The sequence below is a fragment of the Hyla sarda genome, chromosome 2 (genome assembly GCF_029499605.1).
Source record: "Hyla sarda isolate aHylSar1 chromosome 2, aHylSar1.hap1, whole genome shotgun sequence".
In the NCBI taxonomy this organism is placed as follows: domain Eukaryota; kingdom Metazoa; phylum Chordata; class Amphibia; order Anura; family Hylidae; genus Hyla; species Hyla sarda.
The window spans coordinates 26,018,267-26,034,018 of NC_079190.1; the positions used below are offsets into that span (position 1 = coordinate 26,018,267).

At 42.8% G+C, this 15,752-nt stretch overlaps 1 protein-coding gene across 5 annotated transcripts in view; it reads right to left on the reverse strand.

Moving 5' to 3' along the window:
- The window catches only part of GRM5 (glutamate metabotropic receptor 5), a 349,284-nt gene that overhangs the window by 217,489 nt on the left and 116,043 nt on the right, over positions 1-15,752 (reverse strand). For all 5 annotated transcript variants that reach the window (XM_056561402.1, XM_056561403.1, XM_056561401.1 and 2 more), the window contains exon 3: positions 11,300-11,549. In XM_056561402.1, the coding sequence (XP_056417377.1) occupies positions 11,300-11,549 (250 nt within the window). The remainder of the gene's footprint in view (positions 1-11,299; positions 11,550-15,752) is intronic.

Sequence of the window (15,752 nt, forward strand, 5' to 3'; positions counted from 1 at the left end):
ACAGAGGTGTCAGCAGAGAGCACTGTGGTCACAACAGCAGCTTATAAGTACTGGAAGGATTAAGATTTTTTTTTTTATAGAAGTAACTTACAAATCTGTTTAACTTTCTGGCTGGCACCAGTTGATTAAAAAAAATGTTTTCCAGTGGAGTACCCCTTTAAAAAAACCTGTCATGTTACACAGATATGTCAAAAGTTTTGATTTTGTTATAAACAGAAGATGCAGCTTCTAAATAACGCTGAAAAATGACTTTCAAACCCACAGAACGCTTTATACAAATGGAGAACAAATATGATGATAAAGTGTTCTGTTTCTTCAGATGTCTCTTTAGATATTTGTAAATTGTAATATATTGTAATATAAGAAATTACTAGTCAAGAAAAAAAATCCCTAAAATTCCTTTTTCCAACAAATCTTTTCTTTTCTGCAGCATTACAACGTTTCCCGTAATTGTCACAGCAAATTGCCACTCTGTAGATGCGGAGGCATAAAAGTGAAAAAAGTATAAATTGCACAATTGTCTAAAAAGTACTTTAAGAAAACAGATTAGACAAGCGAGCGCTCCATCACGGGACGGCGGCTCCGCTCTCCGGATTACTGTAAACATTTGCAGCGTTGAATCCATTTCCAATAGATTTGTTTTCTACACATGTACGGTGGTGACTCACAGGAATTTGCTCCTGATAGGTACAACCGGGGCAGGGACGTTTGTTCCTATATAAGAACATTTATAAATATACCCACTTTAAAGGGGTACTCCAGTGAAAACCTTTTTTCTTTTAAATCAACTGGTGGCAGAAAGTTAAACATATTTGTAAATTACTTCTATTAAAAAATCTTAATCCTTCCAGTACTTATTAGCTGCTGAATGCAACAGAGGAAATTCCTTTCTTTTTGGAACACTGATGACATCACAAACACAGTGCTCTCTGCTGACATCTCTGTCCATTTTAGCAACCGTGCATAGCAGATGTATGCTAAGGGCAGCATGGTGACTCAGGGGTTAGCACTGCTGCCTTGCAGTGCTGGGGACTTGGGTTCAAATCCCACTAAGGACAACAATAAATAAAGCATTATTATAATAACATCAGCAGAGAGAACTGTGGTCGTGATGTCATCAGAGAGCATTCCAAAAAGAAAGGAATTTCCTCTGTAGTATTCAGCAGCTAATAAGTACTGGAAGGATTAAGATTTTTTAATAGAAGTAATTTACAAATAGGTTTAACTTTCTGCCACCAGTTGATTTAAAAGAAAAAAGGTTTTCACCGGAGTACCCCTTTAAACTGTTTACATCTAAACAAAAATCCAAATAAATAATGTTGTTGTTTTTTTTTTTTTTTTTTTTTTTTACAGAGGTTTCATGTTGTTTCTACATCCATAGTTGATTTTAAAATACAATGGGTTGTTATTTCAAACAGGCTACGGTTCAGCTCCACGCCTGACCCGTCATGTGACCTAACAGCTAAGCTCTTGCTAATACTAAGGATCTGTTCAAAACACAGCACCATCTAGTGGTGGGAGGCAGTTTACAGTCTAATTTTCACAGAATTCAGCTTTAGGTGAAAGTAGCATGGTTGAGCACTGCTACCATTCATGAAAGTCAAGTTTGTACTGTATTTTCTTCCAGAGCTTGTGTGGGTTTATGTGTTTTTTCTTTTTTCTTTTATGGGTACCATGGCTTAAACAGATTTGTAAAAGTTAAACAGATTTGTAAATTACCTCTATTAAAAAATCTTAATCCTTTCAGTACTTATGAGCTGCTGAAGTTGAGTCGTTCTTTTCTATCTAAGTGCTCTCTGATGACACCTGTCTCGGGAACCGCCCAGTCTAGAAGCAAATCCCCATAGCAAGCCTCTTCTACTCTGTGCAGTTCCCGAGACAAGCAGAGATGTCAGCAGAGAGCACTGTTGCCAGACAGAAAACAACAACTCAACTTCAGCAGCTGATAACTATTGGAAGGATTAAGATTTTTAAATAGAAGTAATTTACAAATCTGTTTAACTTTCTGGAGCCAGTTGATATATAAAAAAAAAGTTTTCTCCTAGAATACTCCTTTAAAAGTAGCATGGTGGCGTAGTGCTAACATTTATAAAAGTCAAGTTTGTACAGTATTTTCTTCCAGAGTTTGTGTGAGTTTGTGCGGGTTTCCTAATGGTTACCATGCCACCCCCACCCCTTCACCCCCCTCCAAAAAAAACCCCCAAAAATCATTACTCCAAAACTTCAGTTCAAACCTGGCAATAGCTGTAAAATCACTTGCTATAGCACCAGCTAGTGCTGGGAGGCAGTTAACGGTCTACAACTTTAGGAAAAAGTTAGGCCCCTCAATTAGTGGTTAGGCCCCTCATATAGTAGTTAGCCCCCATTTTGTACTTAGGCCTCCATATAGTAGTTAGGCCCCCCATATAGTGGTTATCCCCCAAATTGGCTGTGTCCTCAAGCTCAAAAATGGTCTGTGTCCTTAACACCGCCACAACTTTGTTGAAGTGATAATTGGTGGTCACAATAGTCGGTGCAGTGTTTCCCAACCAGGGTGCCTCCAGCTGTTACAAAACTTCAACTCCCAGCATGCCCGGACAGCCAAAGGCTGTCCGGGCATGCTGGGGGTTGTAGTTTTGCCACAGCTGGAGGCTCCCTGGTTGGGAAACGCTGTTCTGGGGATTAGATATCTAACTGATGATTGCTAAACATGTGCCCTTGAAAATATTTTCCACAGGTTCTAATTGCAAACAGTTAATGGGGATGCAGAGTTCTCCTTTAAAGAAGGCTAACGGAATTACAGTATTCACTTAGTGCGCTGAAAGGCAATCTGACTACTTACAGCATAATCTCATAGACTCTAATTATATCAAGTTTTAAAGTGATTCTTCTGTTTGTTAATACTGTTAGGTAAGATGGAATTTAGATTGAATAATTACCCAGGGGGAATCCCTCGAAAACCAGGCGCAGACACAGAGCCTCATCTCTGATCCGAAAAAACATCCGAAAACATTATTTTTTTAAATGAACTGGTGCCAGAAAGCTAAACAGGTTTGTAAATGACTTCTATTAAAAAAAATCTAATCCGTCCAGTACTTATCAGCTGCTGTATGTTCCACAGGAAGTTCTTTTATTTTGAAGTTCTTTTCAGTCTGACCACAGTGCTCTCTGCTGACACCTCTGTCCATGTTAGGAACTGTCTTGAGCAGGAGTAAATCCCCATAGTAAACCTCTCCTGCTCTGGACAGTTCCTGACATGGACAGAGGTGTCAGCAGAGAGCACTGTGGTCAGACTGAAAAGAACTTCAAAGCACACAACAGCCCCCAAAAGCTGATAAGTACTGGAAGATTTAAGATTTTTAAATAGAAGTAATTTACAAACCTGTTTAACTTTCTGGTACCAGTTCATTTAAAAAATAAAAAAAAAAGGCCAGAAGAAGCACGAGTATCGCGTGAAACGGCTGTTGTCGCCGCCTAGCTGTACTCCCCGTATGTCCGTCTCCCTCTGTACCTATTATGATATATAATAATGAAGAAGTTCTGAAGAGATCCCGGTGAGTTGCCGACTTTGCTTTCTTTGCTCCTATTGTGTTTTATGGATCTTCAAGAGTCAGAGCACCGCTGATCTGACCATGAGCAGTGATCTGGCTTTTCTGTGTCCATATTTTTAAGCTTTATAGACTTAGCAGTGCTGAGCTACCTTCTACTTGTATGCACAAAAGTGAGTTGACCCCCATATAGTAGTTAGGCCCCTTTTTAATAGTTAGCCCTCCATATAGTAGGTATCCGCTCATAAAGTAGCTAGCCCTCCATATAGTAGTTAGATACAATATAGTAGTTAGGTCCCCCCATATAGAGGTTAGCCCCATATACAGTGGGGATCAAAAGTTTGGGCACCCCAGGTAAACATTTTATTAATGTGCATAAAGAAGCCAAGGAAAGATGGAAAATTCTCCAAAAGGCATCAAATTACAGGTTATCCCTTCTTATAATATGTCAACAAAAGTTAAATTTTATTTCCATCATTTACACTTTCAAAATACCGTATATACTCGAGTATAAGCCGACCCGAATATAAGCTGAGGCCCCTAATTTCACCCCAAAAACCCAGGAAAAGTTATTGACTCGAGTATAAGCCTAGGGTGGGAAATACATAATCCCCTCTGTCATCATCCAGCCCCCCCCCCTCTCACCCCCTTTAGTTCTGTACTCGCCTCCGCTCGGTGGGACGTTCGGGTGAGCTGGTCCGGGCCATCTGTGCTGCAGGACCGTCCGGTGGGAGGGATAGTCGTTTCGGGCTGTCCATCTTCACCGGGGGGGCCTCTTCTCTGCGCTTCGCGACCGGCCCCGGAATAATGACGTTGCCTTGACGACGACGCACAGGGACGCAACGTCCCTGTGCGTCCTCGTCAAGGCAACGTTATTATTCCAGGCCCAAAGCGCGGAGAAGAGGCCCCCCCGGTGAAGATGGACAGCCCGGAACGACTATCCCTTCCCACCGGACGGTCCTGCAGCACAGATGGCCCGGACCAGCTCACCCGAACATCCCGCCGAGCGGAGGTGAGTACAAAACTAAAGGGGGAATGGGGGACTGGATGATGACGAAGGCCCGGGCAGTGGTCTTCAACCTGCGAACCTCCAGATGTTTCAAAACTACAACTCCCAGCATGCCCGGACAGCCGATGGCTGTTCACTCTAGTATAAGCCGAGGGGGGTGTTTTCAGCACGAAAAATTGTGCTGAAAAACTCGGCTTATACTCGAGTATATACGGTAACAGAAAACAAAAAAATGGCATCTGCAAAAGTTTGGGCACTCTGCAGAGTTAATATATTGTACTGCCCCCTTTGGCAAATATCACAGCTTGTAAACACTTTTTGTAGCCAGCCAAGAGTCTTTCAATTCTTGTTTGAGGTATCTTTGCCCATTCTTCCTTACAAAAGTCTTCCAGTTCTTCGAGATTTCTGGGCTGTCTGTCACGCACTGCTCTTTTAAGGTCTATCCATAGATTTTCAATTATGTTGAGATCAGGAGATTGTGAAGGCCATGGCAAAACCTTCAGTTTACACCTCTTGATGTAATCCCCCATGGATTTCGAGGTGTGTTTAGGATCATTATCCATTTGTAGAAGCCATCCTCTCTTTAACTTCAGCTTTTTCACAGATGGCATCAAGTTAGCATCCAAAATTAGCTTTAATTTTATTGAATCCATTTTTCCTTCTACTCGAGAGATGTTCCCTGTGCCACTGGCTGCAATACAACCCCAAAGCATGATTGATCCACCCCCATGCTTAACAGTTGGACAGAGGTTCGATTCATTAAATTCTGTTCCCCTTCTTCTCCAAACGTACCTTTGCTCATTCCGGCAAAAAAGTTCAATTTTAACCTCATCGGTCCACAGAACTTGTTTCCAAAATGCATCAGGCTTGTCTATATGTTCATTTGCAAAGTTCAAACGCTGATTTTTGTGGTGAGGACGTAGAAGAGGTTTTCTTCTGATAACTCTTCCATGAAGACCATATTTGTACAAGTATCTCTTTATAGTGGAATAGTGTACCACAACTCCAGTGTCTGTCAGATCTATCTGGAGGGATTGTGCAGTCAAACATGGGTTTTGAATTGTTTTTCTCACAATCTTGCGAGCTGTTCTGTCTGATATTTTTCTTGGTTTTCCAGATCTTGCTTTAACTTCCACTGTTCCTGATGACTGCCATTTCTTAATTACATTCCGAACAGAGGATATTGACATCTGAAAACATTTTGCTATCTTCTTATAGCCTTCTCCAGCTTTGTGAGCGTCAACTATTTTCAGTTTCAGATTTCTAGACAACTGCTTAGAAGAACCCATGGTGCTGATTGTTGGGGCAAGGTCAGATGAGTCTGGGCATTTAAAACCTTTGAGATTGGTATCACCTGGTCTTCCCAGATGATGATTGAGAACAATCCATGACACTGGCAGGTCTCAGCTTTGCAAAGGGGGCAGTGCAAGCTATAAATTCTGCAGGGTGCCCAAACTTTTGCAGACACCATTTTTTTGTTTTCTGTTATTTTGAAAGTGTAAATGATGGAAATAAAATCTAACTTTTGTTGACATATTATAAGAATATCTAATCTGTAATTTGATGTCATTTGGAGATTTTTCCATCTTTCCTTGGCTTCTTTATGCACATTAATAACATTTTTTACCTGGGGTGCCCAAACTTTTGATCCCCACTGTAGTAGTTAGATCCCATATAGTAGTTAGGCTCCTCTTTAGTAGTTAGGTCCCTTATATAGTGGTTAGGACTCTTTTTTCAAGTCCTCATATAGTAGTTAGCTCCCCATTTTGTAGTTAGGCCTCCATATAATAGTTAGCCTCATATAGTGGTTATTGCTCAAATAGTAGGTAGGCCCTTCTTTAGTATTAGGCCCCCATAAAGTAGTTAGCCCCCATACTGAATGGGGGGTCAAATGACTAAGGAGGGGCCTAACTAATAAGAAGAGGCTTAACTACTAGGACCCTTCATAGCAGTTAGGCCCCTTCTTAATTATTAGGCCCCCATAGAGTTAGTTGTCTGCTTTCCTGTAGTTAACTCTTTAATCACTTCCCTCTCTCTGATCTCATACAGCTCCTCTTCTTTCCTCTGAGCTTCTGGTGTAGGCAACATGGTATAGAGGCACTGCATGCACCAGAAGTTCCCATCTTCTTTTTGCAAGTCACAGAAGAGAGAGTCGCTGCCTCTTTCTTTTTTGTCATCCTGCCTCCTAACTGTGCGTGTCCTTAAAACAGTTGACGTCTGCGCTTGCACTGGAATCCAGCACGGGTTTCCCGTATGCCCAAGCAGGCCTCCCTAGCCCTGTTGGCCAGGTCACCGCACAGAGCTCAGTGCAGATGAGACGAACTGTAATGGCTGGGGATAGCTGCACAATTCCCCTACAGTGCCCACTGGAGGGGAAGAATGGTATTACATGGCACTTGGTTTGCCTGCACATTTTTGCAAATAAAACCACATCCAGTCCTGGATAGCTAGAAAACATGTGAAAACATACTAGACATGTGCACGAGAAAAAATTTCATTTAGTTTTGTTTTTCAATGTTGGTAAAATTTTCGGTTCGGTAATTTGTTCGGGCTTGATTTTTCGGATACATTCGGTATTCGGGGGTTTTTTTTTTTTTTTCGGATACATTCGGTATTCGGGTACATTCGGGTAAATCTTTTTTAAGCAGGGGACTATTATCGGGAGCGGGTGCAGGAAAAGCGGGCAGCCGCGGAAATCGGAACATTGGAAGACAGGTAAGATAATATAATTTTATGTGATTTATTAATACATGATGTAATGTTGAATGAATGAATGCTGTATGAATGATCGATGTGTTTGATTGTCGGGTGATTTATGTATAACATGTCATGTCACTTGCGCTAACACTGTTTCTGTTACTGTTACCAGGGTGCCTCCAGCTGTTGCAAAACTACAACACCCACCCAGCATGCCCTGACAGCCAAAGGCTGTCTGGGCATGCTGGGAGTTGCAGTTTTGCAACAGCTGGAGACACCCTGGGTGGTTGGCAAACATGTGCTATGTTCTAACTACTTTCATTTTTAAATATCCCTCGCTCTTTTCTGAACTGGGTTAGTATAGGTCAATGAAATGCATAGTAATTGCCGTGGGAACATTTTTTATTCATAAAACCGCAGACTTAATTGGATAATTGCCGTTTAGAACGTTGGGACCCCAAAGGACCTTTGAAAACCTTTAAGTTAATCACATGATACTGTTGTCACATGTTCAAGTCACATGTTTTGTTACCCAGAGAGCACCAGCTAACCAGGTGACCTGCAGCTTTACCTATGGGCTCCTTTCTCAGCCCCCCTTTATAAGAGGGGGAGGTACTACAATCTCTCTCTTGTGATTCATTCTCTACTGAGGTCAAGTTCAGTCCAGACGTCTCAGAGCCAGTGTCCAGCACATCTGGAGGCCTCAAGCCTAACCAGCAGCCACATGTCAGTAAGTCAAGTCGTCTATGTCTGCTGTCACTACCTACAGTCAAGTCTATTATAGTCAGCGTGGCTGCCCTAAAGTCTCTCCAAGTCACTGGAAGTCCCAGCAAGCTGTGAGGTCCCCTGTGTTTCTGGTCACCTCTCTGGGATCCTGGCCTAGCTGTAAAGACTGTACCATCTGTCTACCTCAGTAAAGCTACCGTTAACCCTAACCTGGCCTTGGACTCTTATTTGCCCTGCCTAACTAGGACTAGCAGAGCTACCTTCGGGTGGTTACATAGGCAAACCATGCCCTGGCGTCACGAACATTTAGGGGTTAATACTATCTGCCCCTGGGCTACAACATCTGCCTTATACACCTCACATTGCACCCCCATGGCTCACCACACCCCAACCAGGGTTCCTCCAGCTGTTGCAAAACTAAAAAACTCCCAGCATGCTCGGACAGCTTTCGGCTGTCCGAGCATGCTGGGAGTTGTAGTTTTGCAACAGCTGGAGGCACCCTGACTGGGAAACACTGCTGTAGCTGTACATATGTTTTGTTACTCACTTGCATCTTATTTCACAAATTTGTTCCTAGCTAAAGCTATCCAAGAGGGGGGCGGTGAAAATCGAAAAATGAGCAAACTGGATCTACAATTACCAATGCAAAACGCAGTTATTAATGATGCCTAGGACAGAATCATGTCTAAATATAGCCGCCGCCTTGTCAGCGGAAGACAAACTCGCTACAAAGAGCTTACTATCTAATTAGGCAGAAGGAAAAACGAATAAGATGCCAAGCCATTGCGCCAATTACGTGTAAATAACATGTCATGATATAGAACATTTACCAGTCAGTCACATCCATCCGAGATCAACTTTAATTCCGCACTATTTTTGTCATTGCACATGGGAAAATTAAAGTGCCCATCCCATCCGCTTCTATGTAGAATCTAGTTTTTAGCAAAACAAATAGACACTTGGAATGCAAGTGACTGGAGTTTGTACTCCAACCACTAGGTGGCACTGTAGGAATGATGTTCTACAAGTGCCTGATCGACTCTCTTTCCCACTATCTGGGATGTTTCTTTTTAACAGCATGCCATGTGGTTTGAAATGGTATCGCAAGGAACAGTTATCAATATTTTTCAAATTATTTTTAATTGATCTAAATTACAAAGTGTATCAATTTTGCTAATTATTTTGATTAATTGCTTTCCATGCAGATCTTCTTCATGGTCACAGACCCCAAACAAACCCTAAGAATTCTGAAAGATCCCCATACACAGAAGGCCCCAGCAGGTTTTGGCTACATTGGTGGACTTTATTTTGCTTGGCTTACAGCTATTGAAGATTTTAAAGGGGTACTCCGGTGGAAAGCGTATTATTATTTTTTTTTTAAATCAGCTGGTGCCAGAAAGTTGAACAGATTTGTAAATTACTTCTATTAAAAAATCTTAATCCTTCCAGTACTTATTAGCTGATGAATACTACAGAGGAAACTCTTTTCTTTTTGGAACACAGTGCTCTCTTCTGACATCACGAGCACAGTGCTCTCTCCTGACATCTCTGTCCATTTAAGGAACTGTCCAGAGCAGCGTATGTTTGCTATGGAGATTTTCTCCTACTCTGGACAGTTCTTAAAATGGACAGAGATGTCGGCAGAGAGCACTGTGCTTGTGATGTCAGCAGAGAGCTCTGTGTTCCAAAAAGAGAAGAATTTCCTTTGTAATATTCAGCAGTTAATAAGTACTGGAAGGATTAAGATTTTTTAATAGAAGTAATTTACAAATCTGTTGAATTTTCTGGCACCAGTTGATAAAAAAAAAAAAAAGTTTTCCACCTTTTACCCCTTTAAGCCGCCATCACCCAAAAATATATATCTTACCAGTATGGTGTTATCACAAATTGTACTGGCTTCACAACACTTTTGCATAATTCCTTCCCTGACAGGAAGTTATGTGGCTCTCTCATTGTCAGTGTGGTGTTGTCTCTATCTCCCCGGCCCCTCTCTCTCTCCTGACAAGAAGTTGTGCAGTCCTTTCATTTTCAGTGTGGCATTGTTTCAAAAGCTCCTTGGCTCCTCCCTCTCTCCTTACAGGAAGTTGTGTAGTCAGTGTGGTGCTGTCTCCAGCTGCCCGGCTCCTCTCTACACCTAGTTCCTTCCTCTCTCCTGCATCATCCTCTGCTGTCTCAGGAGGTGTGGCTGGATCTTGTCTCTACAGACTACATCACCATCTCCCTTCCATACACACATATATATATCTTTATTGGAACATTTAAGAAAGAATGAAGGAAGGAAGACAGTGTGCTGCTTGTGCTGAGCAATTCCACAGGCAGAGGAGCAGACAGGGAATGAATAACAAGTTTTGCAACCTCACTGTTTGTGTTATCGTCTACTGTGTAATGTGGTGTTCAACAAAAACTTTGGAGGGGCGGGGGGGGGTCTGGCAGGAGGGCTTTCTCTCCAGATGCCCCATACACATGCATACTCAGCTTGGCTAAGTTTGTGTGGTGGGGTAGTATGCAGCTGCCAGACACATACCCTTGTAGATCCACTTCACAGGAGCCTAGCAGGTATGGAAGCCTACGCTTGTTACTATTATAGAGTTGAAAATTGAGATGAGTGTCTTGACCATATGGCCTGCCCACATATATTTGTGAGGGAAGGCTTGCACCCTACAGGAAGATGTCATGAGGTAGGAAAGATAGACCACCTTGTAGACCAGACCAGTCTCCAAACTATAGACTTCCAGATGTTGCAAAACGATGACTCCTAGCATGCCCGGACAGCCAACGGCTGTCCGGGCATGCTGGGAGTCGTCGTTTTGCAACAGCTTGGGAGTCCACAGGTTGGAGACCACTCTTGTAGACAAACAGATCATTGGACCGATGTCAATAGAGCAGTAATGTGTTGACCCTGCCACCTTTCCAGTTTCCACCCTACAGAAGTGCTCCTCATGGTGCCAATAAATGATGGAAAGTACTGAAAACATGCACAAGGACAACCAGTAGGAGCCCGGCATAGTTTATATGGACCTATAGGTAATGTATGTGATTTATGGTTGGTTGTGTAGTCTCCGCGTGGGGGGGAACATCTGTAAAAATTTTCAAAATGGTTGAACTTCTTGCAATTATTGCAGATTCCCCTACAACTTTTCCCCCTATTGGGAAACAATGGAATACCATAACCAAAAGTTGCCAAATACCAAACCAAATAAAAATGACATTATGTACAGCTGTGTCCATCCTACATACATGAAACAAAAGAAGGGCCTACATATCATAGAGGTGGATCATATGAATACTATGAACCCCTTGGAGATCCAGAAACCAAGTTGGTAAAAAAATAGTGACCTACCTCCCCAGAAGAAGGAACTCCCCATTAATGCCCTGACGCCTCATAGCCATCAAAAGTCCCCTGACGGTCATTCCTTCGCAGAAGCACACCACCACTCGGGCCTTGGGAAGATGACTCCGTAATTTCATCAACAGTTTATCAAAGTTCTGCTCTCCGGCGTTACTGTATATCTTGTACGAGTGAGCGATGCAGACCCCGTCTTTGGCCGACATGTCCTTAAAAGCTTCCATGCCTCTCTCTCCGTAGTTACCTTAAAAAAAATGAAAACAAAGCCGTTAGGTGACATCTATCTCGTGATATCTTCTACAAGATGGTACGGATGGAAAATACAATTCAGACCAGTTACATTCTTGGATAGGATTACAAAAACAACGCCACACATGTTCACGGGTTGTGTGGACAGGTGTGGTGCTACTTCTATACAACCCCTTTAAACTCCACCCCTGCTTCTTGTACAAGCCCCTTAACCCCCAACCCTGCTTCCTGTACAAGCCCCTTAAGCCCCACCACTGATTCCTGTACAATCCCTTCAAGCTCACCTTTGCTTCCTGTACAATCCCTTTAAGCCCCACCCATGCTTCCTGTACAACCCTTTTAAGCTCCATACCTGCTTCCTGTACAACCCCTTTAAAGCCCATCCTGGCTTCCTGTACAATCAACTTAAGCCCCACCCCTGCTTCCTGTACAACCCCTTTAAGCCTCACCCCTGCCTTCTGTACAACCTCTTTAGTCCTTACCCCTACTTTCTGTCCAAAGTCTCTTTAAGCCCGACACCCCTGCTTTACAACCCCTTATTCATCTATGCTTCTTGTACAGCCTCTTTAAGCCCCTCTATTGCTTCCTGTACAACCTCCTTAACCCCCACTCCTGCTTCCTGTACAACCCCTTTAAGCTTCACCCCTGCTTCCTGTACAACCCCATTAGGCCACACCCCTGCTTCCTAGGCAACCTCTTTAAAGGGGTAATCCACGATTAGAAAAACAGAGCCGATCTCTTCCAAAAAAAGCACCTCACCTGTCTTCAGGTTGTGCCTGGTATTACAGCTAATTTCCATTGAAGTTAATGGAGCCAAGTTGTAATACCACACACAACCTGAGGACAGTGCTGGTGCTGTTTTCTTCGAAGAAATTAGCTTTGCCTTTCTAATCCTGGACAATCCCTTCCATTTCTAAACTGACCGCTGCCTATTATTAGTTTCTTTCTAGATACAATTGATTTATAACATAATACTCAAAAACAAAAACCAGCGTTGCAACTGTAAAAAGCTTTGAGTAAAAAAGAAAAGGCCAAAGCACTTTGCATGTGCCCCATAGGAAGACAATCGAGTTACATGATGCTTCTAAAATATAATCATCTGGAGCCAAAACAAATCAGTATTGCTGCAGTTCTGTATATTGGAGTGTGCCGAGATAAATAACTGTTTAGTGGTTTCAGCCTGTTTGCCCACCGGAGGTGCCGTCTTCCTGCGGCTTAAGGATTGTTAAATATCAAAAACTTGTAATTCAGGTTTTTACCCTGCATTAGAATAACGTTAAACTATATTACATCTGCTGGAGATACCACGGCTTCCCTATGGGACTCAATGGCGGTTTTACATAAATCGCACAATAAAAAGATGTAGACATACAGCCCAAAAGTATATATATATATATATATATATATATATATATATATATATATAAAATATAATGATAAAGGAGCACCATGACAAGGCTTCAAGCTATAGTATATCAGTGCGGGTGCTCAGCCGGCTTCAACCTCGACCACAGGTACAATATATATATACAGTATGGGGGAGATTTATCATTGGGTGTCTATTGTAGACACAGATCTACCCCTTTACATTGCTTGTCTAATTTACACTCTTGCTCAAGATTTACTAAAGTTGTGCACGTCCTTTGATACATTTTGTGCAAATATAGAAACACCCCCCTCGCTCTACCGTGCACTCCTTCTTTACCGCACACTTCCCAGAGCGGGGGCATTTTCCCGCAGTACACTGCTCACATAGCTAGCAGTGCCGGAGCAGCAGTGTGCGCCCAACAAAACTCTGCACAATAGTAAAATCATAAATCTCTATAAAGTACACAGAGGGGGAGATTCTCAAATTAGTATCGACCACATTTTCAAAGAGATTTGTGCAGCGGTTTACACCATTCACGTCAGTTTTGTAGAAGTGGGCATGTCCACGTATTTTGTCTGTTTTACATGATATTTTCAAAGGGGTGAGAGTCCAGTTTACATCAAAAATTTCACACCAGCTTTTGATAGTGTAGAAATCACAGAAATGGTTGTAGTTTTATTGTTTTTTTTTTTTCTTCTTCTCATTTTAGATGCAGAGGACTATGTCAGATTTGGCGGATTGCGATGATGAACAGCATTTTTTTTAAATGTCAATAAAAGGGTTAACGTGGGCTGTGGGGGAGTGTTTTTTTTTTTTTTTTAATAAATTTTTTTTTCAATGTGTCGTGTTTTTTATAATTGAATTTTCAGGCTTAGTAGTGGAAGACGTCTTGTAGACAGAATCCATTACTTAGCCAGGCTTAGCGTTAGCCCCAAAATAAGTTAGCGCTAACCCCCAATTATTACCCCAGTACCCACCGCCACAGGGGTGCTGGGAAAAGCCGGTACCAACAGACCCGGAGCTTCAAAAATGGCGCTCCTGGGCCTAGGCGGTAACAGGCTGGCGTTATTTAGGCTGGGGAGGGCCAGTAACAATGTTCCTCGCCCACTCTGGTAACATCAGACTGTTGCTGCCTGATTGGTATCTGGCTGATAATAAAAAAAATGGGGGAACCACACACGATTTATTTATTTATTTAAAATAAAAAAAACTTAAAAACGCATAGGGTTCCCCCTATTTTCAGTATCAGCCAGATACCAACCAAGCAGCAATAGCCTGATGCTACCAGGGTGGGCAAGGACCATTGTTACTGGCCCTCCCAGCCTAAATAACTTTTAGGACTACTACTCCCATCATGGACATGCTCCGTCCATGATGGGAGTTATAGTCCAGGGGCTGGGGTGCAGATCCGCATTTATTAAGTTAACAAGCCGACGGCACATGCGGCTGCACTGCGCTGCCCACCGGCTCCTGTATACATCTCTCACAATTCATAATCACCGCCGCCGGGAGGCTGAAGCTCTGATTAGTGAATAGCAAGTCACCAATCAGAGCTCCCGTCTCCTGGCGGCGGGGATTATAAATTATGACAGTGTATACAGTATTCCCCGCCTGGAGCCAGCGGGGAGCGCAGTGGAGCCACATATGCCGCCGGCTTGTTAACTTAATGAATGCGGATCACAGCGGGTCTCTGCAGAATGACCTGCTGCAATCTGCCCCTTAGCCCCTAGACTATAACTCGCATCATGGACGGAGTAGTAGTCTTAAAGACATGCAGTTGGGGGATGTGCAAGTGCCATCCCTCAGCGCTGCAGTACAACAACTACTCCCATCATGGGACAGACTCTGTCCATGATGGGAGTAATAGTACAGGGGCTGAGGGGCAGATCAGCCCTTTGCAGCAGAAAAGTGCTTTTGTGCATTTTTTTTTTCGTAAAAAAAAATAAACGAGTTAATAAATTAAATTCTACCGTAGACATAGCTATGAAGAATTCTATCTGATTTTGCGGGGGGAAAAACACACAAAAAAAAAACTCTTGCGCAAATCTTTGCGTTAAAAAATAACAAAAAAGCTCTAAATACAATGATTATTTAAACTTTTTAAGTCCCCACAGGGGTCTTGGATATGCAATCATTAGATTGCATTTACTGTATAATGCTATGTCTATGGCATACCATTATACAGTGTGATCGGCGATCCACTGATAAAGATGGAGTTGTAGTTTTGCAACATCTGGAGGTCCACAGTTTGGAGCCCACTGCTGTAGAGTATATCTTGCAAAGATGGCTGTCTCTCCAGCTTGTTCTCTAGTACTGGGATCAGGGCTGGTGAAAGGATTTTTGCCACCCTAGGCGAAAGCTAATCTTGAAACCCCTTGACCCTGCCCATTGGCTCTGCCCTTTAACATGCCCCACCTTACTACTGGGGTGACACACTGTAACCCCCCCCCCCCCTGCAACGGTGTTGCTGGCTAGGCGGGTGCTTCAGATGAGTTGGTGCTTCGGATGCTGGCTGGCTTCTAATTTTCTTCCAGCAGGCAGAGCAGTGCCCCCATAGAGAGGGTGCTCTAGGCAGCTGCTTATTTTGCCTATAGGCAGAACCGGCCCTGGCTGGGATCTACAGAAATGATGCACTTACTGCATTGAGAACTGGGAACAGATATGTGAAGTATTTTTTTACCGTGCCGTGCAAACAAATACATCAGGTGCCTGGGAGATGAAATGCATTACTTGTGTTGGAGAAGCAGTATATCACATATTGTACTAGGTTTCCTTTGATAACACTTCTTGGAAAGTGATGTATTAACAGGAAAGTACATTATAGCGGCC